At 37.4% G+C, this 27,461-nt stretch overlaps 1 protein-coding gene across 1 annotated transcript in view; it reads left to right on the top strand.

Moving 5' to 3' along the window:
• ATP11A (ATPase phospholipid transporting 11A) overlaps positions 1–20,107 on the top strand; it is a 413,089-nt gene extending 392,982 nt beyond the window's left edge. Inside the window, exon 29 of the mRNA XM_053707775.1 lies at positions 3,197–20,107. Within this exon, the coding sequence (XP_053563750.1) occupies positions 3,197–3,454 (258 nt within the window). The 3' untranslated portion in view covers positions 3,455–20,107. The remainder of the gene's footprint in view (positions 1–3,196) is intronic.
• The last annotated feature ends 7,354 nt before the right edge of the window (positions 20,108–27,461 follow it).

Raw genomic sequence — 27,461 nt, 5'->3', positions numbered from 1 at the left:
AGATACCGATAGATACAGATACCGATAGATACAGATACCGATAGATACAGATACCGATAGATACAGATACCGATAGATACAGATACCGATAGATACAGATACCGATAGATACAGATACCGATAGATACAGATACCGATAGATACAGATACCGATAGATACAGATACCGATAGATACAGATACCGATAGATACAGATACCGATAGATATAGCTAAAGATAGTTAGAAATACAGATATAGATAGAAATATACAGATAAACATAAACAGGTTTCTCATCAGTAATGACTATGCTTAGTTATGTTCATCAGGCATCATAGTGTTTCTCCTCATCCTTGCAGAAGATATTGAAACAAAAACCCACAGTAAGTGAAGTGCCGAGCAATGAAGGGCCACTTCTGGAAGAATTCTCTGCTGTTGAGGGATAAGTGCAGTACATGCGTTACATAGGTAAACAGTTTATATAGATATGGCTGGTTTGGATTCTTCTCTTGGTGTGCTGAGACACTGCATATTCTTCCTCCAAACTTTTTGCTGTGATTTTGATATTCAAATAAGAAATACATAGTTTGGCAATAAACAAAAATACTTTAACCTGAGATGTTTTATTGTACAAATTCAGTACAGTTCATACATTGCATATTTATCAATAAAATATATATAACATACATGTGTATGTATATATATATATATATATATATATATATATATATATATAAATTTTGAAACGGGTATTGGTGCACCTCCAAACACATAAGACCACAAATTATATCACATATTTAAACTTTTTTTCCTTTTTTTTCCTTTATATTGCAAAAAATTGCCTTCATAATATTTCTTAAATTTTTGAATAAAGATGGGATCTTAGTCGCACAATATGGCCATATTCTGCTCAGCCAGTCACCACTTACAAGGTGTCCCATAAAAGACTGGTCCTACCTATATGAAATTAGCCAAACTAAGCTAAATAATGCAATATTTAATATATTATATATATATATATATATATATATATATATATATATATAACATACTGCAGCAAAATGGAGATTCATAAAGAGCTAAGCATACATTATACTGATTTTACTGTCGGTGCTCTCAGGTTAAAGTGTCACCATTTTAGATTTATTTGTTAAAGGTGCTGTGAAGTCAAAATTTGAACTTTCATAATTCAGGAGTATGACATTTTAACCCTGGTAAGTTTTTTTCACTAGATTATTTGAGTGCTTTTCTCAGTCCTCATGACTGAACTTGTTAAAAAAAAATGTTTAACCCCAGTGCGGAGTTTTTTTTGCTACCTTAATTTAAACCCTATTGTAAGTCAAATTTCAGTGAGGGACCCACACAAATGATATATTTGGGGGGGGGGTTCAGCAAGAACAGCAGATTTGCAATATACCATTATAATACTTATAATTAATGGTATATGAGAGAGCTGCTTCTGCAAAAACTGTAAAAAAAAAAAAAGTTTAATATTTGGATATAGTAAATAATAATGAACATTGCCCAGTGACCACTGCGGTTACTGTGATCTCCTGATTAAATTGTCATCAAGGGTAGCCACATGTGAAATAGGGGCCCATACAGGCTTTTGGGGGTTATAATATAGATTAGAGGCCCGTTGTGCAGTACAGATATACTATACACGTGCTTTTTTCTTGCAAGGTTTTCACTGTTACCACAATAATCACCTGACAAACAAAATTCATATATTTTTTTTTAAGAGAGGGACTCGTCTACTATAAAATAAACTCTATAAGGGGTCTCTAAACATAACAGATTTATTTTTATTAATCATATAATTAATATCCCATTCCCAAGCAAATACCCATGTGTTTTTTTTTTGTTTTTTTAAGCATCTTCAGTGTATTACTTCTCCAAGACCACCATTTGAAAGAGCAGACACTTTTCTTTTAAATGAGGTGCCTTGGAGGTTTGTATCTGCCAAGAGGGATGAGATTGAGGGGTTTGAAGAGCCTCCCCCCATCCAGCTCCCTTGTAGCTACACTAAGCTTCCTGGTTCTACCCCCTTTGTGACGTTACCACGTGCATATATGGTGATGTCACCAGCATTTCCATGAACCCTGGGAGTGCTGCCCACTAGTCCATAACAACCCCCGGTCTGTAGTGATGTTGATTGACGAAAAACAGCGTATGATTGGCGATCCAACTACATGGCTTGTCATGCGCATTCAGGTAGCGATGCACATGACGAGAATAGCTCATCATATGCTTTGAAGCAATTAAACAACATTACAATTTTGTTCTGTTATCTAATTTGCTTTGTTCTTTTCTTTTTCTTATTTTATGTTAGAAAAGCATACATAGGCTAAAGAGCAGCAGTGCATTACTGAGAGCTATCTGATGATTGGCTGTACACATATGTTACCTAAAGCATTCAGCTAGCTCCCAATTGTGCATTGTTGCTCATTCAACAAAGGATACCAATAGAGTAAAGCAAATTGGAAAGTTGTTTAAAACTGTTTGCTCCATCTGAATCATGAAAGTAAAAAAATGGGTTTCTCATGCATTTAACTGTCTAATGTAATGTTTTTCATTGTCAATAGGACATAGGTTGTACTCTGTACATAAAGTAGCATAAGGGCTAAATATTTTACTATATAAAGCTAGTTTGGGTTTAATAAGTACATACACATAGGTGGATACAAATAGTTTACAGATAAACCATAATGCTGTCTATATCAGTTTTTATGTAAGGATACACACACAAAAAACAACTAGGCTTCCTTAGTAAGGTTTAACTACTTATACAGAAGTCTTAGCAAGTGTAGCAGCTTCTGTTTTTAGTAGCCAAACATTTCCAGAGTGGTGCACTGGCTTTAGGAGATTGTTTTGCATTACTAAAAAAGTTCAGTTGGATGCATATAGCTGTTTTTGTAATGTAATTGCAAAATAAGACCTTCAATATTTGTTTTCTCTTTGAATACTCAGTAATTCCTGTACATGTGGAAGAGGGCTCTCTTTAAGTAGCTTTCTATAAGACAGACAGTTTTTAATGGTGCAGCACTAGTGCAAATACATCTAGTGCATTTTACTATCCATATTGGTTAAGCAGATCAAATGGTTCTGTTGCCGACTGAATGATTTCACCTGTTACCTTGTTCGTTATAACAACGGGTGGCTCATGTTTGTGCTACTCAGGTTATTGTAAGATACTGATTATTTTTGTCTCTTCACAGAATGCTTCCAGGCAGTCTCGGGACCAGGCTTCTGAGTTCACACCTCTAGCCCCATTGCAGAGCCCAAGTTACCAAAGCAACGAGTTCAACTGTGCTACAGCCACCAGGTCTAATTCTCTTTCTAAAAAAGTGATGCTCACTCACTGGCAAAGCAATGATTATTTTAAACTCCCATCCCTCTTTGGCTATTCCAACACACAATATAGTTCCAGTGCGAGCTCTTACCTCAGCAGGTCAGGGTTGGAAACATCAGTTTGACACATCACCACTTCAAGCCTTTAAGAACTCTTTTATTATAATAATAATAATAATAATAATAATAATGAGGATTCAGCAAAATGATTGTCTCAGTAGAACTTATTCTGAAGCCTCCAAGACCTTTTCTACGGTCTGAGATAAAGAGAGGAATCTCCTTTGTCATACAAGCCTAGGAGGCTGTTGTTAATATTTTTAAGCACTGCAGCAAAGAACAATATTCACAGTCTGGCACTGTGTGACTGATAGCACTGATAGTTAAAATTGTCTGTCCAGAGTCTTATGAGTTTACTGGTCATGTCCACTATAGTTGTTTTTATACTGTCAATTGTCTCACTATAAGGCTTATTTGTCAAAAATCTGCTGGTTGATATTTGATGGAGCAATCTGAACATCTTACTGAAGGTTCTTCTTTCTCTCTCTCTCTTTTCTCTATTTCTCTCTTGCTTACAAAAGAACAAACTGGTGTTGCCTTTGTGCCCATTTTATTTCAAGAAACACTGTTTAACAATCATTTCATTGTAAGTTGCCAAATGCATTATTATTATTTTCTTTTTGTGCTTTCCCTGTAGAGCTAGACTTCCATACATCTGCTTCTGTTCTGTGGTTTAATCTGTCTCTTGTTGGTGTTAAAAAATAAATTAGCATTGTTGTTTCATAAAGAACAGTCTAGAGATGATGAACCTAACTCTTGCTCTGTACAGTTCTTTATTGAAAAGAATTCAAAGTAAATATTAGCTTTCATGTCCGTCTCAATCAGTCCTGAAATCAAAATTCTTATCTGTGAATAGTAATCATTAGAAAAGTGTTTCCCAGTACTCATTTTTACATGTCTACAAATTAATATATTTATTATGGGACAGGGTAGATTATATTTCTGTTGAAAAGCTTATTACTTTTCTTTCTTTTTTTACAATAAATTCTGTGATACGATGGATACATTGAAAAATAAGATATCATCAAACTGCGAAGTCAAAACTACACAAATGCGGTTTAATAGGAGTTATGAAATAGAATTTTAATGGTGCTTTAAGTACATTATAAGATGTGTAAAATATAAATGATACATCATATCTGCTATATTTAATTACTTTGGTCACCATGTTCAATACAAATACATATTTACAAGGGTAGATCAGTAATTCCTAATCCTGATATAGAAATAAATATTGGTTTTTATTTTTAAAAGAATCCCCCCAGAGTAGATATCTACAGTATTGTTTTCAATCTCCTTTATAAAATAGTTCTGCAAATATTGAAAAAGTGTTACTACATTTTCATGTTTGCTAAATTCCACAGAAGTCAGATTCTCCTTTATACATTGTGTGCTTTGCTTTTTACCAGATCACCACATGTACATATGTTTATTAACTTGCAAATTACTCAGTATGCAAAAAGCAAGGTGGTATATTCAGCAGCTCCAATTCTCCATTCATTACTGAGCAAACCACAAAAAATGGGAGTAAAATATATTTTGATGTAAAACATGTCCAGGCAAACATTTAGTGGTCATATTTAAAATACTAGTGTAAAATAAATGAATGTATTACTTTACTGAGATATTAGGTGCAAATATTTGTAAATATAAATTTTTGTCTAAAAGCCCTTGGGATACATATAAATATGTTCTAATAATATAAACTGGTATGAAATCTTGGAAAATATTGTGCAACTTATCATGTAAGGTCAGGTGAAATGCTGTACATTAATAACTTGGTTCTCTTTAGGGAAAAGTTAATGATTAAGGGCCCAATGATCAAACACTTGCCGTCATGGAGAGAAATCACACAAAACCTTTGGGATTTTGTAAGACCTTATATTGCATATGAGTCTCTCCTTCACATCCAGAACTAGTCATGGAGAGATAAACATCTCTCAAGGTGAAATTTATTTTTCTAAAATTATTTGAGGGGCCTCACCATAATTACAAGACTTTTTAGATCATGTCTCCTAAGCTAAGATATTTAGATCATTGGGGAGGAAGGGAGGAAGAAATATCAGGGATAGATAAATAAAGAGAGAAAGGAAAATGTTAGATAAAGAAGAGTCAGAGAGATAGGAAGGGAGATGGGCCAGCTACAGAAGTGGTTCTAGATCTTACAACTGTGCGTCAGATGTAGAAGTGATTCTATATCTTAGAACTAGGGGTCAGATACAGGAGTGGTTCTAGATCTTATAACTGTGGGTCAGATACAGAAGTGGTCCAGAACTTTGAACTGTGGGGCAGATACAGGAGTGATTCTAGATCTTTTAACTGTGGGTCAGATACAGCAGTGGTTCCTGATCTTAGAACTGTGAGACAGATACTGACGTGGTTCTAGATATTAGAACTGTGGGTCAGATATACAAGGGGTTCTAGATCTTTGAACTGTGGGTGAGATACAGCAGCGGTTCCAGATCTTTGAACTGAGGGTCAGATACAAAGGTGGTTCTAGATCTTTGAACTGTGGGTCAGATACAGCAGAGGTTCCAGATCTTAGAACTGTGGGTCAGATACAGCAGTGGTTCCAGATCTTAGAACTGTGGGTCAGATACAGCAGTGGTTCCAGATCTTAGAACTGTGGGTCAGATACAGAGGTGGTTCTAGATCTTTGAACTGTGGATCAGATACTCAAGTGGTTCTAGATCTTTGAACTGTGGTTCAGATACAGCAGTGGTTCTAGATCTTAGAACTGTGGGAGAGGTACAAAAGAGGTTCTAGATCTCAGAAATGGGGTTGCTAACAATGTGATACATTTGTGGGTTCATTATTTCCTTATGCTTTCTTATTAAAATATGTTTTCCACCCAATAATACCTATACCTGTACTGAGTAGATCACAGTACATATACATTTATGGTTGTTGATTCCAGTTGGGGAACTACCACTTTTGAAACAGTCGTGACTGTGACTTGGCCCTGGAAGTTGGCCTCTCTGGGGGGCCTAGCAGGTGGGACCTCTTAAGTGTGTGTGAGCACTTGCGCACCTTTGTCAGGGAGAGCGCACACAAAGTTTGAATAAAAAGTGCAGGTGAGGTGTGTTGCGCAGCAGGCGGTAAATGTTACACTGTCCCATGCCTGTGATTTACTGAATACTATTGCCTGCAAAATCACAGAGAGAGAGGCGAAGTCAGAGAGGGAACTGTGGAAAGAGCCGGATAAGTAAGGCCCGCTGAGTAATCAGGGCATTTGTGTTTAAATATGCAAAACTATAAATTATTACAAAAACACTCCCAGTGGGCTATATAATGGATCATATACAAAACATTTATGCAAAGGAAAATCTAGTCTACCATGTCCATTTAAAGGGACAGTCTACAACTCATTTTAAAGTCTTACTTTAGATTAAGTTGCAAATAGCCTCCTGCGCTCCTTTCTATTTCATGCAGCAGTAAAAGTAAAAACGTTATTAAAAAATTAATATTGTTTCTGGTTACTTTGAAATGGCTGCCAAGCTCCACCCAGTGATGACATCACAATCTGTTCTGCATCTGTGCTCTCTGCTGAAAAGCATTGACAGTCTGTTGAATCCAATTAGTGAGTCTTTTGTAACTAGTGAAGCCTTTAATGCAGCCCAGTTAGTGAGGTCATCAGTGGGCAGAGCTTGGCAGCCAGTTCAAAGTGACCAGAAACAATATAAATTTTAAAATAACATTTTTACTGTTAAGATATAGAAAGAGGTGCAGGAGGCTATTTGCAGCTTAGTCTAAGGCAAGACTTTAGGCTTCTAAAAATACTTATTTTAATTCTGCTTTCTAAAACTTTTAGATATATATTTCAGAACTATACTTGACATGTTCTTTCACAAAAATCTATTTGTGTTGTGATACTTCTTTCAATGTCAGCTTGCTTAAAGGGCAACCCAAAAAATATTCTAACTTCTTTAGATAACGTATTTAACGATTAGTACTGCAAACTGTAGCCAGTAATGCAGTAAATATAGTCTGCAAGTAAAACAACTTACTACATCTCCTTCGGCCATTTTGAAATGGCCGCCTCACCCCTCCTTTCCCTACTTAATCCTCAGCTACCATTGAATTAATTTTATCTATCCTGCTTGTTCCTGTGATCCACGCATGCGCAATGCACTGTTTTCTTCAAGGGGGGGCTTTTTCAGGTAGGAACAAAAACGCTCAGTAGCATAGCGGTTCCTATGTGGCGGAAGTTGGCTTCAATAACAACACTGGAACAGCTGTGGGACCGATGAAGGGAACGAACACTGGTCCGCTGCATATAGGAACCGATATGCTACTGATAGTTGTTTTTTTTTTTTTTTGTTCCAACCTGAAAAAGCCCCCCTTGACGAAAACGGCGCATGTGCGAATCGCGGGAATGAGCAGGATAGATAAAATTTATTCAGTGGAAGCTGAAGATGACGTAGGGAAAGGAGGGGTGAAGCGTCCCTTTCCAAACGGCCGAAGGAGATCTAGTAAGTCTTTTTACTTGCAAATTATATTTATTTCATTATTGGGCTACAGTTGGCAGTTCTAATCATTAAATACATTGGGACCGATTTATCAAGGGCTGAATGGTCCCTGATGCCCCTGTTTCCTCGTGAGCCTTCAGGCTCGCCGGAAACAGCAGTTAAGAAGCAGCAGTCTTAAAACTGCTGGTCCTTAACTGGTCCGTTGCCTCAATCCGCCCGATCCTATACGATCGGGTTGATTGACACCCCCTGAAAGGGGCTGATTGATTGCAAATCTGCAGTGGCGGCATCGCACAAGCCGTTCACCAGAACCGCTTGTGCAATGTTAAATGCTGACAGTGTATGCTTTCGGCATTCAGCGATGTATGTCGGACATGATATGCTACAGCGTATCATGTCGGACAGACATTGATAACTCAGCCCCATTATCTAAAGAAGTTAGAATATTTTTGGGGTTGACTTGCCCTTTAACTGATCTTCTGTAATCACAATCATCAGCACACAGTAAAATAAATTCCCATAGAATGTATAGTGTTCTATTGCTGTGACAATGCTCATGACTATCCTTGCATGTCTGCACTAACTGATTTATTCTCTCTTTTACAGCTGCATTACCATGTTCTTCTTTTGTCATTTCAACCTTAGAATGAAGAAATTCACACTTACTGTATAAAGTATTGTTTTCTATTTTGCATAAAAGCCTTTTCATATTATTTAATGTCGGTATCTCCAGTAATCAGTTAACATGTTTTAAATATTGTCTGTGTTTTTGTTCTACAACACATAGAAGAGAATGTTCTGTATCAGTGTTTTTTTTATTTTATTAATTATATTTTTCTTGCCAGGAAAATCATCCCAAAAAGGGTACAACAAAATCATTGTATTGATCTCAGTAGACATAAAAGCATTTTTTTTTTCATTCAGGGAGCATTAAAGCTGAATTTATTTACAATTATGGAACCTTCAACTACATTTTTAGATTAAATTGCACAGATTATAATATATTGTACCATGGAGCATCATAGACCATACTGTCTCCAGTTCTTATCCAACATCCCGCGTGAGAGACAAGTAGACTTCTGTCCAATTCTTCATAGTGGTACCTTAGGGTATTGCATTGCTAACTGGCTGCAATTGTGAGCACTCCCACAATGCATTTCTGCTGAGCAGTGTATGTACTGTTATCCATTGGATAATGTATTACGATTTAATGACATTGCTATTTAACTTAAGGAATATGAGTAAGATGAATAATCATTCAGTCCTGTAGGATACATTACTTTGTATCACGATCCATTTGTGACCATACAGGCCATTTAAAGGGAAGAATATGTACAGATACTAATATAAACATCCATTATAAAACCTTTTAAAAACTTAATGAAAAGGTCCCAGTTTAGCACTGTTGATGAGGTTAGTCTGGGACACCCATTGAAAGGGGCTGGGAAAACAAGAGCAGCAGACACTCCCCCCTTCACCCCTCCCTGCATTTGAAAAGACAGATTACAAAACCAGGAGCCAGCAGTAGTCTGTAGATATCAGTATACATCTGACACTGTGGGACCTGGTTAGGAGTCTGAAAATCAGCACAATGTTATTAAAAAATAAGCAAAACTAAACATTGTTACATCAACACTCCCAGATGGGCTATATAAATGGAACATCTACAAAAGATTTATCCAAAGGTAAATAGAGTGTACAATGTCCCTTTAATGGAAAATGGAAGTAAAATAGCAAGCAATCACTGTAAAACAATGTTTGTTTGTTTTAGATACAAGCATGGGTTTTGCATAGAATAAGTTAAAGGAATTTAATCTTCAGTCCAGTCTGCTCCTCCAGTACACATAATGCTGCAGTCTGCTCCTCGAGTACAAGTGATACTGCAGTCTACTGCTCCAGTACACATAATGCTGCCGTCTGTTCCTCCAGTACATGTGATACTGTCGTCTGCTGCTCCAGTACATATAATGCTGCAGTCTGCTCCTCCAGTACACATAATGCTGCCGTCTGCTCCTCCAGTACACATGATGCTGCCGTCTGCTCCTCCAGCACACATGATGCTGCCGTCTGCTCCTCCAGCACACATGATGCTGCCGTCTGCTCCTCCAGCACACATGATGCTGCAGTCTGCTCCTCCAGCAGACATGATGCTGCAGTCTGCTCCTCCAGCAGACATGATGCTGCAGTCTGCTCCTCCAGCAGACATGATGCTGGAGTCTGCTCCTCCAGCAGACATGATGCTGCAGTCGGCTCCTCCAGTAGACGTGATGCTGCAGTCTGCTCCTCCAGTAGACATGATGCTGCAGTCTGCTCCTCCAGTAAACATGATGCTGCAGTCTGCTCCTCCAGTAAACATGATGCTGCAGTCTGCTCCTCCAGTAAACATGATGCTGCAGTCTGCTCCTCCAGTAAACATAATGCTGCAGTCTGCTCCTCCAGTAGACATAATGCTGCAGTCTGCTCCTCCAGTAGACATAATTCTGCAGTCTGCTCCTCCAGTAGACATAATGCTGTAGTCTGCTCCTCCAGTAGACATAATGCTGCAGTCTGCTCCTCCAGTAGACATAATGCTGCAGTCTGCTCCTCCAGTAGACATAATGCTGCAGTCTGCTCCTCCAGTAGATATAATGCTGCAGTCTGCTCCTGCAGTACATATGATGCTGCAGTCTGCTCCTCCAGTAGACATAATGATGCAATCTGCTCCTCCAGTACACATGATGCTGCCATCTGCTCCTCCAGTACACATGATGCTGCAGTCTGCTCCTCCAGTAGACATAATGCTGCAGTTTGCTCCTCCAGTAGACATAATGCTGCAGTTTGCTCCTCCAGTAGACATAATGCTGTAGTCTGCTCCTCCAGTACACATGATGCTGCAGTCTGCTCCTCCAGTACTTTTTTCTTTCAATTTGTAATACGAGCGCTACCCGGCGCACACAAAAAACATAATTTATGTAAGAACTTACCTGATAAATTCATTTCTTTCATATTAGCAAGAGTCCATGAGCTAGTGACGTATGGGATATACATTCCTACCAGGAGGGGCAAAGTTTCCCAAACCTCAAAATGCCTAGAAATACACCCCTCACCACACCCACAAATCAGTTTAACGTATAGCCAAGAAGTGGGGTGATAAGAAAAAAGTGCGAAAGCATAAAAAATAAGGAATTGGAATAATTGTGCTTTATACAAAAAAAATCATAACCACCACAAAAAAGGGTGGGCCTCATGGACTCTTGCTAATATGAAAGAAATGAATTTATCAGGTAAGTTCTTACATTATGTTTTCTTTCATGTAATTAGCAAGAGTCCATGAGCTAGAGACAGCCAATTCCGCTGAAAAAAATCCACACACAAAATAAAGTTTAAATCTTACAATGAAAAAAACTGAAATTATAGGCAGAAGAATCAAACTGAAACAGCTGCCTGAAGTACTTTTCTACCAAAAACTGCTTCAGAAGAAGAAAACACATCAAAATGGTAGAATTTAGTAAAAGTATGCAAAGAAGACCAAGTGGCTGCTTTGCAAATCTGATCAACCGAAGCTTCATTCCTAAACGCCCAGGAAGTAGAAACTGACCTAGTAGAATGAGCTGTAATCCTTTGAGGCGGAGTTTTACCCGACTCGACATAAGCATGATGAATCAAAGATTTTAACCAAGATGCCAAAGAAATGGCAGAAGCCTTCTGACCTTTCCTAGAACCAGAAAAGATAACAAATAGACTAGAAGTCTTTCGGAAATCCTTAGTAGCTTCAACATAATATTTCAAAGCTCTAATTACATCCAAAGAATGCAACGACTTTTCCTTAGAATTCTTAGGATTAGGACACAATGAAGGAACCACAATTTCTCTACTAATGTTGTTAGAATTCACAACCTTAGGTAAAAATTTAAAAGAAGTTCGCAACACCGCCTTATCCTGATAAAAAATCAGAAAAGGAGACTCACAAGAAAGAGCAGATAATTCAGAAACTCTTCTAGCAGAAGAGATGGCCAAAAGAAACAAAACTTTCCAAGAAAGTAATTTAATGTCCAGCGAATGCATAGGTTCAAATGGAGGAGCTTGAAGAGCCCCCAGAACCAAATTCAAACTCCAAGGAGGAGAAATTGACTTAATAACAGGTTGTACAAAACAATGAATATCAGGAAGACTAGCAATCTTTCTGTGAAAAATAACAGAAAGAGCAGAGATTTGTCCTTTCAAGGAACTTGCAGACAAACCTTTATCCAAACCATCCTGAAGAAACTGTAAAATTCTAGGAATTCTAAAAGAATGCCAAGAAAAAAGATGAGAAAAACACCAAGAAATGTAAATCTTCCAGACTCGATAATATATCTTCCTAGATACAGTTTTACGAGCCTGTAACATAGTATTAATCACAGAGTCAGAGAAACCTCTATGACTGAGAATCAAGCGTTCAATCTCCATACCTTCAAATTTAAGGATTTGAGATCCTGATGGGAAAAAAGGACCTTGCGATAGAAGGTCTGGTCTTAACGGAAGAGTCCATGGTTGGCAAGTGGCCATCCGGACAAGATCCACGTACCAAAACCTGTGAGGCCATGCTGGAGCCACCAGCAGAACAAACGAGCACTCCTTTAGAATCTTGGAAATCACTCTTGGAAGAAGAACTAGAGGCGGAAAGATATAGGCAGGATGATACTTCCAAGGAAGTGACAATGCATCCACTGCCTCCGCTTGAGGATCCCTGGATCTGGACAGATACCTGGGAAGCTTCTTGTTTAGATGAGAAGCCATCAGATCTATTTCTGGAAGTCCCCACATTTGAACAATCTGATGAAATACCTCTGGGTGAAGAGACCATTCGCCCGGATGTAACGTTTGGCGACTGAGATAATCCGCTTCCCAATTGTCTATACCTGGGATATGAACCGCAGAAATTAGACAGGAGCTGGATTCCGCCCATACCAGTATTCGAGATACTTCTTTCATAGCCAGAGGACTGTGAGTCCCTCCTTGATGATTGACATATGCCACTGTTGTGACATTGTCTGTCTGAAAACAAATGAACGACTCTCTCTTTAGAAGAGGCCATGACTGAAGAGCTCTGAAAATTGCACGGAGTTCCAAAATGTTGATTGGTAATCTCACCTCCTGAGAATCCCAAACCCCTTGTGCTGTCAGAGACCCCCAAACAGCTCCCCAACCTGTAAGACTTGCATCTGTTGAAATCACAGTCCAGGTCGGAAGAACAAAAGAAGCCCCCTGAACTAAACGATGGTGGTCTGTCCACCACGTCAGAGAGTGTCGTACAATCGGTTTTAAAGATATTAATTGAGATATCTTTGTATAATCCCTGCACCACTGGTTCAGCATACAGAGCTGAAGAGGTCACATGTGAAAACGAGCAAAGGGGATCGCGTCCGATGCAGCAGTCATAAGACCTAGAATTTTCATGCATAAGGCTACCGAAGGGAATGATTGAGACTGAAGGTTTCGACAAGCTTGTCTGTCAGAGACAGAGTCATGGACACTGAATCTATCTGGAAACCTAAAAAGGTTACCCTTGTCTGAGGAATCAATGAACTTTTTGGTAAATTGATCCTCCAACCATGTTCTCGAAGAAACAATACAAGTCGATTCGTATGAGATTCTGCTAAATGTGAAGACTGAGCAAGTACCATGATATCGTCCAAATAAGGAAATACCACAATACCCTGTTCTCTGATTACAGAGAGAAGGGCACAGAGAACCTTTGTAAAAATCCTTGGAGCTGTTGCTAGGCCAAACGGCAGAGCCACAAATTGGTAATGCTTGTCTAGGAAAGAGAATCTCAGAAACTGATAGTGATCTGGATGAATCGGAATATGCAGATATGCATCCTGTAAATCTATTGTGGACATATAATGCCCTTGCTGAACAAAAGGCAGAATAGTCCTTATAGTTACCATTTTGAATGTTGGTATCCTTACATAATGATTCAATATTTTTAAATCCAGAACTGGTCTGAAGGAATTCTCCTTCTTTGGTACAATGAAAAGATTTGAGTAAAACCCCAGCCCCTGTTCCAGAACTGGAACTGGCATAATTACTCCAGCCAACTCTAGATCTGAAACACATTTCAGAAATGCTTGAGCCTTCACTGGATTTACTGGGACACGGGAAAGAAAATTTTTTCTTGCAGGAGGCCTTATCTTGAAGCCTATTCTGTACCCTTGTGAAACAATGTTCTGAATCCAAAGATTGTGAATCGAATTGATCCAAATTTCTTTGAAAAACCGTAATCTGCCCCCTACCAGCTGAGCTGGAATGAGGGCCGCACCTTCATGTTGACTTGGGAGCTGGCTTTGGCTTTCTAAAAGGCTTGGATTTATTCCAGACTGGAGATGGTTTCCAAACTGATACTGCTCCTGTAGGGGAAGGATCAGGCTTTTGTTCCTTATTGTGACGAAAGGAACGAAAACGATTAGTAGACCTAAATTTACCTTTAGATTTTTTATCCTGTGGTAAAAAAGTTCCTTTCCCCCCAGTAACAGTTGAAATAATAGAATCCAACTGTGAACCAAATAATTTATTACCCTGGAAAGAAAGGGAAAGCAAAGTTGACTTAGAAGACATATCAGCATTCCAAGTTTTAAGCCATAAAGCTCTTCTAGCTAAAATAGCTAGAGACATATACCTGACATCAACCCTAATGATATCAAAGATGGCATCACAAATAAAATTATTGGCATGTTGAAGAAGATTAACAATGCTATGAGAATTATGATCTGTTACTTGTTGCGCTAAAGCTTCCAAACAAAAAGTTGAAGCTGCAGCAACATCCACTAAAGATATAGCAGGTCTAAGAAGATTACCTGAACATAAGTAAGCTTTTCTTAGAAAGGATTCAATTTTCCTATCTAAAGGATCCTTAAAGGAAGTACCATCTGCCGTAGGAATAGTAGTACGTTTAGCAAGAGTCGAGATAGCCCCATCAACCTTAGGGATTTTGTCCCAAAACTCTAATCTGTCAGATGGCACAGGATATAATTGCTTAAAACGTTTAGAAGGAGTGAATGAATTACCCAAATTATTCCATTCCCTGGAAATTACTTCAGAAATAGCATCAGGGACAGGAAAAACTTCTGGAATAACTACAGGAGATTTAAAAACCTTATTTAAACGTTTAGATTTAGTATCAAGAGGACCAGATTCCTCTATCTATCTTAATGCAATTAAGACTTCTTTAAGTAAAGAACGAATAAATTCCATTTTGAATAAATATGAAGATTTATCAGCATCAACCTCTGAAACTGAATCCTCTGAACCAGAGGAAACATAATCAGAATGATGATGTTCATTTAAAAATTCATCTGAAAAATGAGAAGTTTTAAAAGACCTTTTACGTTTACTAGAAGGAGGAATAACAGACATAGCCTTCTTAATGGATTTAGAAACAAAATCTCTTATGTTAACAGGAACACTCTGAGTATTAGATGTTGATGGAACAGCAACAGGTAATGTAACATTACTAAAGGAAATATTATCTGCATTAACAAGTTTGTCATGACATTCATTACAAACAACAGCTGGAGGAACAGATACCACAAGTTTACAGCAAATACACTTAACTTTGGTAGATCATCAGGCAGCGATTTTCCAGAAGTATCTTCTGATTCAGGGTCAATCTGAGACATCTTGCAATATGTAATAGAAAAAACAACATATAAAGCAAAATTGATCAAATTCCTTAAATGACAGTTTCAGGAATGGGAAAAAATGCCAGTGAACAAGCTTCTAGCAACCAGAAGCAAATAAACAATGAGACTTAAATAATGTGGAGACAATAATGACGCCCATATTTTTTAGCGCCAAAAAAGACGCCCACATTATTTGGCGCCTAAATGCTTTTAGCACCAAAAATGATGCCACATCCGGTAGCTCCAAAAAAGACGCAATAAAATGAAGCATTTTCAGCCCCCGCAAGCCTAACAGCCCACAGGGAAAAAAGTCAAATTTTAATGTAAGAAAAAAATGATTATTCAAATGCATTATCCCAAATAATGAAACTGACTGTCTGAAATAAGGAATATTGAACATCCTGAATCAAGGCAAATAAATGTTTAAACACAAATATTTAGAACTTTATATAAAAGTGCCCAACCATAGCTTAGAGTGTCACAAAAATAAGACTTACTTACCCCAGGACACTCATCTACATGTAGTAGAAAGCCAAACCAGTACTGAAACGAGAATCAGTAGAGGTAATGGTTTATATATAAGAGTATATCGTCGATCTGAAAAGGGAGGTAAGAGATGAATCTCTACGACAGATAACAGAGAACCTATGAAATAGACCCCGTAGAAGGAGATCATTGAATTCAAATAGGCAATACACTCTTCACATCCCTCTGACATTCACTGCACGCTGAGAGGAAAACCGGGCTCCAACCTGCTGCGGAGAGCATATCAACGAAGAAGATAGCACAAACTTACTTCACCACCTCCATGGGAGGCAAAGTTTGTAAAACTGATTTGTGGGTGTGGTGAGGGGTGTATTTATAGGCATTTTGAGGTTTGGGAAACTTTGCCCCTCCTGGTAGGAATGTATATCCCATACGTCACTAGCTCATGGACTCTTGCTAATTACATGAAAGAAAGCTTACTTCTGGTAGAGTTAGCGCGGGAGCAGGAGCGTTTAATACTACTCAACTTGTAATCTGGACCGTTGTTATTTATTCCCTTCCCCACCTCAGAAAAATATTTGCAGATTCCCATGAGGTATATTTGCTTATAATTTAAACCTTACAAATACTTTTGCCACCTGTACTAGGTTTTCATAGTTGTCAACAAATCGTTTTTTAATTTTTTGTTTCAATCCATTTGATCTTTAAGAAAAAAAAAATGTGCCTAATTCTGCCCACTTATTTTATTACAGTTGCATTGCCCTTTCATCCAGAAAACCATTTCAGCTGAAACATCTTGTGATTGGCTGTAATGGCCTATAGTAAAAAAAGATGACAGCAGTGACCAGCCGATCCCTGTGTGTGCCTCAATTTTATACCTCATCTACACACAAAAAATGCAATTGTTTTATAATTCCAGTATCTAGTAAGACTGATTGTTCCATGTTATTTCACTTCCATATCTGCTCAATGAGATAAACTGATCGCTTCCTCTGTCACAGAGACAGGTTACTTGTTAACTATTTCACAAATTTTGTGTCATCATTATTCTCATTAAAAAAGAAACTATGTAACAGGAAGGCGGAAAGTATTTTATTATTATCTTTATCCCAGTTTAATATTCCCAGTTACAATTAGTAAATAAAACATTTTCCAGTATTCGTTGAGCTGAAGTATAAAACCAAAACAACCCCCACCCCCCCACACACACACACACACTAATTTTGTAGGAAAGAATATCAAAGCTCTAGACATATAAACATATAGTTTCTATAATCAAGAGAATTATTTATTTAATTTAAAAAATCTAAAATCACTACTGCTGTCTGCATATCTTAATTTTGGAATAAAGAAAATCAGGTTTAGGTAGATGTATGTCAAATGTTTGAGGGGTTTTTATACAGATTTTTTCCAGTTGGCTATCAATACAGAGTATTCAGTTCTGTGTTTGCCAGTATGTAAACTATATACATTAAACTGGGATGTACACAAAGGATGCAGAAAATAAACTTTTTTTCCATTCTTCTAGGTAAACAGTTTATCTTCTAAATAAAAACTTAAAATTTAATAGGAATAAATATCAAAATGAGAATGTTTTCATAGATTTTTGAACACATGACCTTTGTTGAGATACTTTATCTGGTCTTGTGGCTTAGTTCTGCTTCTTGCTGGAATTTGTTTATATCCTTAAGTGTCATGGTTCATTGTCTACTGGTTTGTCATGTTATGTGGATGAGTTTGGTATCATAATGTACAATTTGTTACATTAGTAGTTTATAACAAAAAAATGCAAAAATTAGCCCCATATATTTATTTGTTTATACAATATTTTTCATACCAGGGTTGCCAAATGCAAGGAGCCTTGAATAATACTGTGAAATATATCTGGTGACGTCATAAAGCAAGGTTACTTATTTTAAAAGATCATTTTAATGCAAACTATAGCTGCAATCTGATATAAACATTACTTGTAGTTACCAGCCATCACTAGAAAAAGATCCCAAACTAAATATCTGCTCCCTATATGCACCTGCAATTTCAAACTATAGTGCATATCAGACCCCCAGAACCAATACATAGGCCTCTAGTTATCAAGGTCTGACGGACCTGATCCGACACTACGGATCAGGTCTGCCAGACCTTGCTGAATACGGCGAGCAATACGCTCGCCGTATTCAGCATTGCACCAGCAGCTCACATTATGCTAGGTAAATTCCAAATTACTTAGAGCTCACAACCAGATGAGTGTGTGTAGGTGCATGCACACCTATAAATGTCTACACACGGACACAGACTATATACTTGGTCCCTGCAAACTAGTCATTCATTGAACACAGGGCTTATTGAAGCAGGAGTCTCTATTATAATGTGCCTGGACACTTCTGTTCCACCCCCTGCTCATGCTTATGAATTTTAGATTATATGTGCTTGGGTTTGTTTCCAACTAAACAAAAATTACGGGTTAGCTAAGTGTTTAAAGGGATGTTAAACAGTCTAAAAAAGCACTAAGCAGATGTCTATAGGTAATAGAAATCATTGCAATATGTATTATTTATCTATTTCAATGGATTTTACCTTTTTATTTAATTTTTTTTACACTACATTTGTGCTTCCTGTCACAGCCCTAGATGAAGGAGGAGGCCTTTGCAGGAATGTCTATTTTAGCCTGGTGTCAAAAAACTTCTAGGTTAGTGAATAGACTAGATAACAGGGAGTCAGATGCTGATGCCCAGAACTGACAGAATTAAAACTTAGGTTTGGAAAATCCTCTGCTCTTAAAACACTGGGGGTGGAGCTAAACTGAGAATTTCTAAGTGCTAATTTTTGCAAGAAAAGCTTATTTGCTGTTTTTGTTACACAATTTCTTTATTTTTATATTTACTTTGCTTTAACATATTTGTTTTTGCCAAAGGAGCACTGTTTAATATCCCTTTAAGACTGATTACTCATCTAATTCTATACGTGTTACTATCTATCTATCTATCTATCTATCTGTGAATTTAAATTTTGAAGCAGTGTTCTCCTTATGCCTTATAATGACTAATGGGGCATGAAATGGAGTCGTGTATCCATGTGGTAAAGGGCATGAATTAATAAAGCACGGCTCGGAGTGACACTGCACTAGAATAAAGGCAATGAAACATTTAATCAGACAGTATCTGATCGCTTTGCTGTTCTGTGCCTCTCCAGTAAATCCTCCCATGATGTTAGGTATTCCGTAGGCACCTATCAAGAAGACAAAGATAGATAGGACGACTTACTGGAAAGTGTCTCCTGGGTCATTTGAATCTACAGATCAAAACCACTATTTTGTTATTTTATTTTTGAAAAACTTGTGTGACTTGTAGTTTAAAAATGGTTATTCAGCAGATTATATATTATAAAGCTGTGTACATGTCTACAAAGTATATTTAATGCGCTGCTATCTATAACTGTGTGTATCTAATCATGTAAAGCTGAGAGGAACCTTAACGATTGCTGTTCCGGATGCACCTCTGATTGCAGTCTGGATACTGCACTTATTTCTGCTGGTACTGTGCAGCAACCTTTAAAAATCAGCTCTTGGAATTACAGTTCATGTTTGTTAATGTCTGAATATGTGTTTGTTTTTTCAGTTTCTCAGCTAATGGTAATACTGTATATTTATCCAGTATCTATAGATAACCATGTCAAAATGTTGCATTTTATCTGTTCTTTAAAGGAGAGGGTGCACATTTATACACTGACTGTACTGTTTGTTATTCAATACAGCATGGAAGCACTTTGTTTTGAATCACTGCTTTAAATTATATTCTGGGCATTGATAAATGATCATAGTGTAAAATACAAAATTGCTGGTTTAAGCAAAATCTGTTGTTTCATATTTAGCATAAAGAATGTCCAAGTTTGTCAGCTGAGCAGCTTTCTTGTGTGTATGTAAAAGTGCCCTTTAAATGGACTATCAGCATAGATTGGACCTATCTGTGGATTATTACAAATGCCTATTTTGTATATATTTTCCACTGGATTTTTTTACTTTTTATTTTTGTGTAGCGCAAGTTAAATATTATTCTGTTTCTCTTAATTGACAATGTAGACAATAAAACCAATCTGAGTGCAATAAAACAAAAGTTCAGAAAATAAATGATTGGTCTTTTTGCTTGGTAAAATTAAAAATGTGTGTATAAAATGTGTCCTTATTAGTTATTCTACATATAGAACTAGCAATGCCACTCACATGAAAATCTAAAAATAAAATCTGTCCACTGAATCTCTTGCCATTTCCCTTTTCTACATAATTCATTCATCTGTACTTGTTTACTATCAATGATATTACTATCACCACAATAAAGAAAAAAAGGAGATTATGACCCAACATATGCTAATGGGAAATATTGCTGAGTGAATTCTTATGGGTTGTTTAGACTGTCACTACTTCCTATGGGGTCTCATCTTTCTGGTTACTTAGCGGGACTATCTTTTTCTTGCAAAAGAAGGGATTGGTGTTCCAATCCTGTAATTCAGTCCTGCTCCACATACATTTACGTTTGTGCGATGCACTCTTATCCCTTTTGTTTTTTTGATTTATCTATTTATTTATGGGCAGCTAGTACTCTTTGGGTAAGATTACAAGTGGAGCACTAAATTATCGCACGCACGCAACCGGGCCCATTTGCAGGCGCGTGATAATTAATCAGCCATTACAAGTGGCTGGTTATCACAACCGCAAGCTTGCGGTAGCAATTAGGACTTATAAAATTAACCAGAGATCAGACCTTTGTTTCATTTTATAAATCGCCCCAAAATACTGTCTAGCATATTTTATTTAAAAATAAAGATATTTTTTAATAAAATAACTGCACTATGCAGTATTTTGGGGCTAAAGTTGGCGGGAGTGGGGTGTTAGTTGATGCCGTCTCTGAATGGTGAGTGCAATACTTCCCAGCTGCTGAGAACTTGTAATACCAGTGCACATTAGCATGTGCTGGTATTACACAGAGGAGCGCAAATATCGCTTTCATGAAAGCAATATTTAGAGCTCCACTTGTAATCTGGCTCTTTATGTTTTGTTTGTAGTGCAACATTTGGCCATATACTATTTATATATATATACATACCCAGACTGTATATTATTTTTTGTGCTATACATCAGAAATGCTACCAAGTATTGCTGCAGTTTTAGGACTGGCAGTGCTTTCCTTAAAGGGACAGATGACTTGTTTTACCAACTGCAGAGTATAAAATATATGGGAAATTGTTCTATTGTGTTCATTTTTGTATATGAAATATGAAATAGCTTCTATTTTTTTTTTTTTTTGCTACTACTTAAATCACAACCTTTCCAAACTTGTAGGGAGAGCATACGTCTTTTTATTCTCTATACACAATGGCTTTCTTATCTTATCTCTGATTACACACAATCAAGTGGAATTGAAAATTAATATTTTATTATAAATATCTCCTACATCCCACTGTGGAGTGTAAATTATTCTGCAGGTTTAATATAGAGAATACTTAAAAGGACATGAAACAAAAAAAAATTATTTTGTGATTTAGAACAACTTTCTAATTTACTTCTATTATCTATTTTGCTTTATTCTCTTGATAGCCTTTGCTGAAAAGCATATCTAGATAGGCTTAGTAGCTGCTGATTGGTAGCTGCAAATAGATGCCTCGTGTGATTGGCTCAATAATGTGCATTGCTATTTCTTCAGCAAAGAATATCTAAAGAATGAAGAAAATTAGATAATAGAACTAAATTGGAAAGTTGTTTAAAATTGTATTCTCTATCTGAATCATGAAATAAAAATGTAGGGTTTAGTGTCCCTTTAAGTACTGATATTTTCAGGTGGGGATACAACAGGTAAAATTAAATATATCAAGACAAAATAAATGTAAAGGAACTATTTGTAAACCATTTAAATACAACAACAGGTAAAAATGGAATATTGGGGACACTGTCCCTTTAATTAATGGAGCAAGACTTTATAACTTTACAGTGTTGCTATAGCAGGTACATTAGGTATTCCCTGAATCTCTAAATTTTTTTCTATTTCTCCTGCTTTAGCCTCACCAGAAATATTTGTTTCTTTCCTCTAGTTCTTCGTGCAATGCAGAATTACTGGTGGCTAATTTTCCCGCTCCATGGTCTTCACTTTCAGTGTCCTTTTAATTAACAGGGCTAGAATGTGCTTGTTATCAGAGTCCTTGATTCCAAGGCATAAAGGGTTTTATGATGTGGTGATCTTAGTCCTGTTGCATGTAACATAAACTGGTAACAGCTAGAGTTTAATATTGGTTTTGGGTTTTTCATGCCAAATGGTGACGCAAGACGAAATACACACAAATACTAACTCTGAGAATAAAAGGGAAAAAACATATTTTATTAATTCCCTTACTAAAAGTCACTAACGTTGTCTGGTGGGTAACAGATTGGGTAACAATGGAAAGAGGTGTTTTTGCTTCATATAAACAGCATATTTTTAATTTCTTTATGACTTCCTTATTAACAAACCACATTGGTAAATGTCACTAAAAGGAAATTATTTAATGAAATTGAAATTTTCCACTTTAGAACATAATCCATTGGTTTATATATAGCCAACAAAGTTATAAGGAAATCTATCTATATGTTGCCAAGTCATCCCTCTTTGTCCTACTGTGTTTTGGTCTTTGAACTTTTCATGATTTGTTCTGTCACAAAATACTATACTACCCAACTCTATTCTCTGAACCATCTCAAGTCTTTAACGTTTCCATTATCTACCTAATAAGCCCCCAACAACTTCAAATACCATATTTCTGTTTTAATATATTTACACATAGGCTATGTCCTTTGAGATACAAGCTGGTGTAATTTATGTTTGTTGAATAGGAAAGCAATTGGAGCCTTTAGTAATATTACACATATACACCCTTAATATTTATAGGCAGCTTTCAGTTGCTGATAGGTTAATCACACGGTTACAAAAAAAATTCCAACCAGAAAATGTGTTATTTGCTCACTGAAAAAAGCCCTATACTTAACAAGAGACAGTCTTGTTCTTGATGATCACAATCCTTTTCAACAGTTTTTTTCCCTTGTTCACACCTAAAGGAACTTGATAAATGCAAGACTGCCAATTTTTACATATTTGTGAGTATTCCAAGGTAATTGGGAATGAAGTATTTGTTTTGTGCATGTGCAATTATACAGTGAAATGGACAGCAACACTATTTTGTGTGTATGAGTATATGGTATATATTCATAAAACCTCTCTTCATCACTGTTGTATAGTCTGTCATTAGTGGGTGGTCCTACAATTTACATATATTTATACAATTTATATATTAAGAAGATAAGGGAATAGCCCACATTTTAGTGTGAACGATAAGCGTCTAACAGCAGCTTAGAAGCAAGTCAGCCTCTTGTAACATTAGGATATAATTGACATGCTTACACATCAAACAATTTTGAACCTCTTTAGAATGGAGGCATTTGTCAAAGTTCTGCACTAAATAATCAGTGCCGACAGGATGTCACATGATCAGCACTGAGATCACGGGACTCCATCGGTGCTGATTGGCTCCTGGGGAACTGCCTGCATTGATAGGCAAGTTCCCCAGTCAGAGCCAGTGTATTTTTAAAAGGAGGGGAGCAGAACACTGCAAAAATTAGGACTTTCCTTGCCGTCCTATAGGCGTAATAGCCCAGCACGTGTATGACGCCTTTGTAAGTCCTAACAGCATCTAGGAGTTAATTCCTTTGCGCCGTGAATAGCTTTCCCATTTGTTTCTCCTAAAAAAAAAAAAAAAAATCCTATTCTTACACTGTTTTTTTTATATTTCAGTTTAATAACTTTTACAGAAAGTCCTATTTCCCTTTTGAAAACCATCCACTGCTACACACCAAAGCATATTATGCTATATCATATTTATATAGCGGCTATCACTGCAGTTCAGGAAAAACCGCATACAGATACCATACACACAGGTCCTTAAAGGGCATGGAAGTTAAAAGTAACCTTTCATAATCCAAATAATGTGTATATTTTAAAATAAAAAGAACATTTTTCTAAGTGAAGAACATAGGAATGGGAAATATTTCTATTAAAAAAAACATTAAACAATTAAAATAAAAATATTGCTTATTTTCAGGTATTGTGTATGTGCATATATGTGTTGGTATGTATGTGTGCACATACATATTTACACATATAAACACATTAATACTCAAATAATATGCACATATATAGACATGTATACATACACATATTTAGACAGTAGTGGGTGCACTAAAGCGATGTTGGCTGGGCAAAACCTTCTCCAGTAAATCTGATTTACCATTGACTTGTAATATTAAGTTGCACACCAATGTTAGTGCGGCCTAGTGATACTGCTTATCACATCCTGCACCATCATTAGTGCACCACTTGTAATTTGCCCCTATGTGAATTCATTATGAAATGAAAGTTTGTTAAAAGTCTTATTAAAAGGACAGTAAACAAATTAACATCTGTTTTACTGCAATTGTTTATCAATGGCAAAAGTCTTCTGACCATTTGCCTTATTTGAAGGGGCCAATCTGGGCTTTATTCCACAGACAGCAAGGCTAGGCACGGCTCTAATTTTAATATAGAGTGCATTGTTCTGTAGCTGTTATGAGTTAAAGGCAAAGCCAATAAGTGACATAATTGTAGTAGGGTTAGCCTTGATAACTCAGCAGTGTGCATTTTAGAAAAGCAAACACAGTATGGAAGTGAGTGGCATGGGTGAGCGGGCCCTGCATTATTCATAAATAATAATGTTGGTGATTGGACTTGGCTAAGGCAACCAAACACCACCTGCTTCTGGCCCCAGTCTACCAGGCAAATGCCCTATGATCAGCCTGGGCCTGCATAGTAGTAAACTGATCCACAAAGTTTGGTTTAGCACACCTAAGAAAACTAGTGTTTAGATACAGTTTTGAGAGTGCTGCCAATGTGACCAAATAGTTACACAAAACAGGGGTATTGACACACATCCACTTGCAAATAAACAAAAAAATGTTAAATGCTACAAAAATAGCCTGCAAATATAACTAATGATTATATTAAAATTGGGATCTTAGTCACACATTATGGACACATTCTGCTTAGACAGTCACCAACTTACAAGGTGTCCCAATATTGACTGGTCCTAACACTGCAATACTTTGCTTTTATCTGTTGAATAACTCCTGCTTCTCTGCTTCACTCTTTAAAACAGGATGAGTCATTTTTTTCACATTAGTAAGCACATGTGCAGCCCTGTCTGTCTGTGTCTCTCTCTATGTCTGTCTGTCTTAATGTCTATCTATCTGTCTATCTTTATATATATATATATATATATATATATATATATATATATTTATATAAATCAGCTGATACATATTATTTAACACTGAAACAAATATTGTTTTGTTAATACTTTAAGTGATATTGCCATTTATGTTAATATAATTTTCACACACCGTAAACATTTTGTTTAAAGAGTAACTTCCTAGAAAACATCATGTAACATCCTAGAAAACATTAACTGGATCATGTCCGCCGCATATCGATAAATGCCGACAGCATATGCTGTCGGCATTTATCATTGCACAAGCATTTCTAGTGAAATGCTTGTGCAATGCCGCCCCCTGCACATTCGCGGCCAACCAGCCACTAGCAAAAGGTGTCAATCGATCGGATTGATATCTGTCCGCCGCCTCAGAGGTAGCGGACAAGTTAAGGAGAAGTGGTATTAAGACCGATGGTTCTTAACTCCTGTTTCTGGCGAGCCTTAAGGATACATTCGGCTGAATACGGGGCATGATATTAGTTATGTTACTACGGTCCTGCTAGTCCTTCTAGTTTCAACAGTCCTTCAGTGGTCAACAGTATCAAAGGCTGTGGACAAATCAAGGAGGATAAGCAGAGAGAAGTGGCCTTTTGAATTTGCTGTAAGTAGGTCGTTGGTAACCTTAATGATTGCTGTCTCTCTGGAGTCATGGGGACAAAATCCAGATTGCAGTGGGTCAAGGAGGAAATGGGATAGGGGGTGGAGGGAAATAGGGTGGTAGTTGGATGGGGAGGTATGGATCAAGGGAAGGTTTTTTGAGGATAGGCGTGACCAGTGCATGTTTCAGAGATGAGGGAAATATACCGGTGCTGAGGGAGAGGTTGACAATGTGTGTAAGTATAGGGGTAAGGGTAGAAGAGAGGGAGGGGAGTAGCTGTGAGGGAATAGGGTCAGGGGGACAGGTAGTGAGGTGAGAGCGCAGTATAAGTGCAGAAACTTCTTCCTCAGTAACAGGAGAGAAAGAGCTAAGTTTATGGCTATGTGGGTTGTGGTTGGTTGCGAGCATTTGAGGGGGTGCGAGAATGGAATTATGTCTAGTGCTGATTTCGTTTCTGATGGAGTCCATTTTGTTATTGAAGTTGCTGGTAAAGTCTTGAACTGACAGAGAATTTGTATTAGGAGGTGGGGGTGGGCGGAGAAGAGTATTGAAAGTGGAGAACAGACGTTTTGGGTTTGAAGAAAGATTAGAGATAAAAGTAGTGAAGTAATGTTGCTTATAGAGATTAAGGGCAGAATAGTAGGAGTTCAAGATGAATTTGTAATGAAGAAAATCGGCTGAACTACGAGATTTTCTTCAGTGCCGCTCAGCAGTACGGGAACATCTGTGTAGGTACCGTGTCAGAGGAGTATGCCAGGGCTGAGGATGAGTGTGTGATTTCCGAGCTATGGTAAGAGGGGCCAGATTGTCAAGGACGGATGCAAGGGTGGAATTATAGTGGCAGATAGATTGGTCAGGGCATGAGGAGGAGAAGGATGAGAGGTTTGAGGGAATTAGCAAGCTGTTGCTGATCTAATGACATAATGCTTCTGTGAAGTTTTTTGTGAGGAGTAGGCGGAGGGAGAGTTGTATGGAGGGATGATATGTTGCAAGTGAGGAGATGGTAATCAGAAAGAGGAAAAGGGGAGCTTGTAAAGTTTGAGATAGTGCATCGATAGCTAAAGATCAGGTCAAGGGAGTGACCGTCTTTGCAAGTGGGAGAATCAGTCCATTGTGACAAACTGAAAGAGGAAGTGAGTTGCAGAGGAGGCAGTGGGATTGTCAAGAGGGATGTTGAAGTCGCCAAGAATGAGGGAAGGGGTGTGTGAGGAAAGGAAATAAGGTAGCCAGGCAGCCAAGTGATCTAGAAATTGAGTTAAGGAGCCAGGGGGACGGTATATGACTGCAACACCTATAGAGAGGGGAGAAAATAAGCGAATCATGTGGGTTTTGAATGAGGAAAATGTGAGGTAAGAGATGGGTTGTATTTGTTGAGAGGTCCAACGAGAGGAAAGTAAAATACCTACACCACCTCCTTGTCTATTACCAGACCTAGGAGTGTGGCTGAAGTTAACATAAAAAATAAATATGAGCTGGTATATATATATATATATATATATATATATATTCTTCCCAAGAACGTAGGCACTCACTGGTCTTGTGAAAAAGTTCATTTATTGAT

This window comes from Bombina bombina, chromosome 3 (assembly GCF_027579735.1).
Source record: "Bombina bombina isolate aBomBom1 chromosome 3, aBomBom1.pri, whole genome shotgun sequence".
NCBI lineage: Eukaryota > Metazoa > Chordata > Amphibia > Anura > Bombinatoridae > Bombina > Bombina bombina.
Note: the sequence above shows the minus strand (reverse complement) of the source record. Positions and strands in the feature narration are given on the sequence as shown.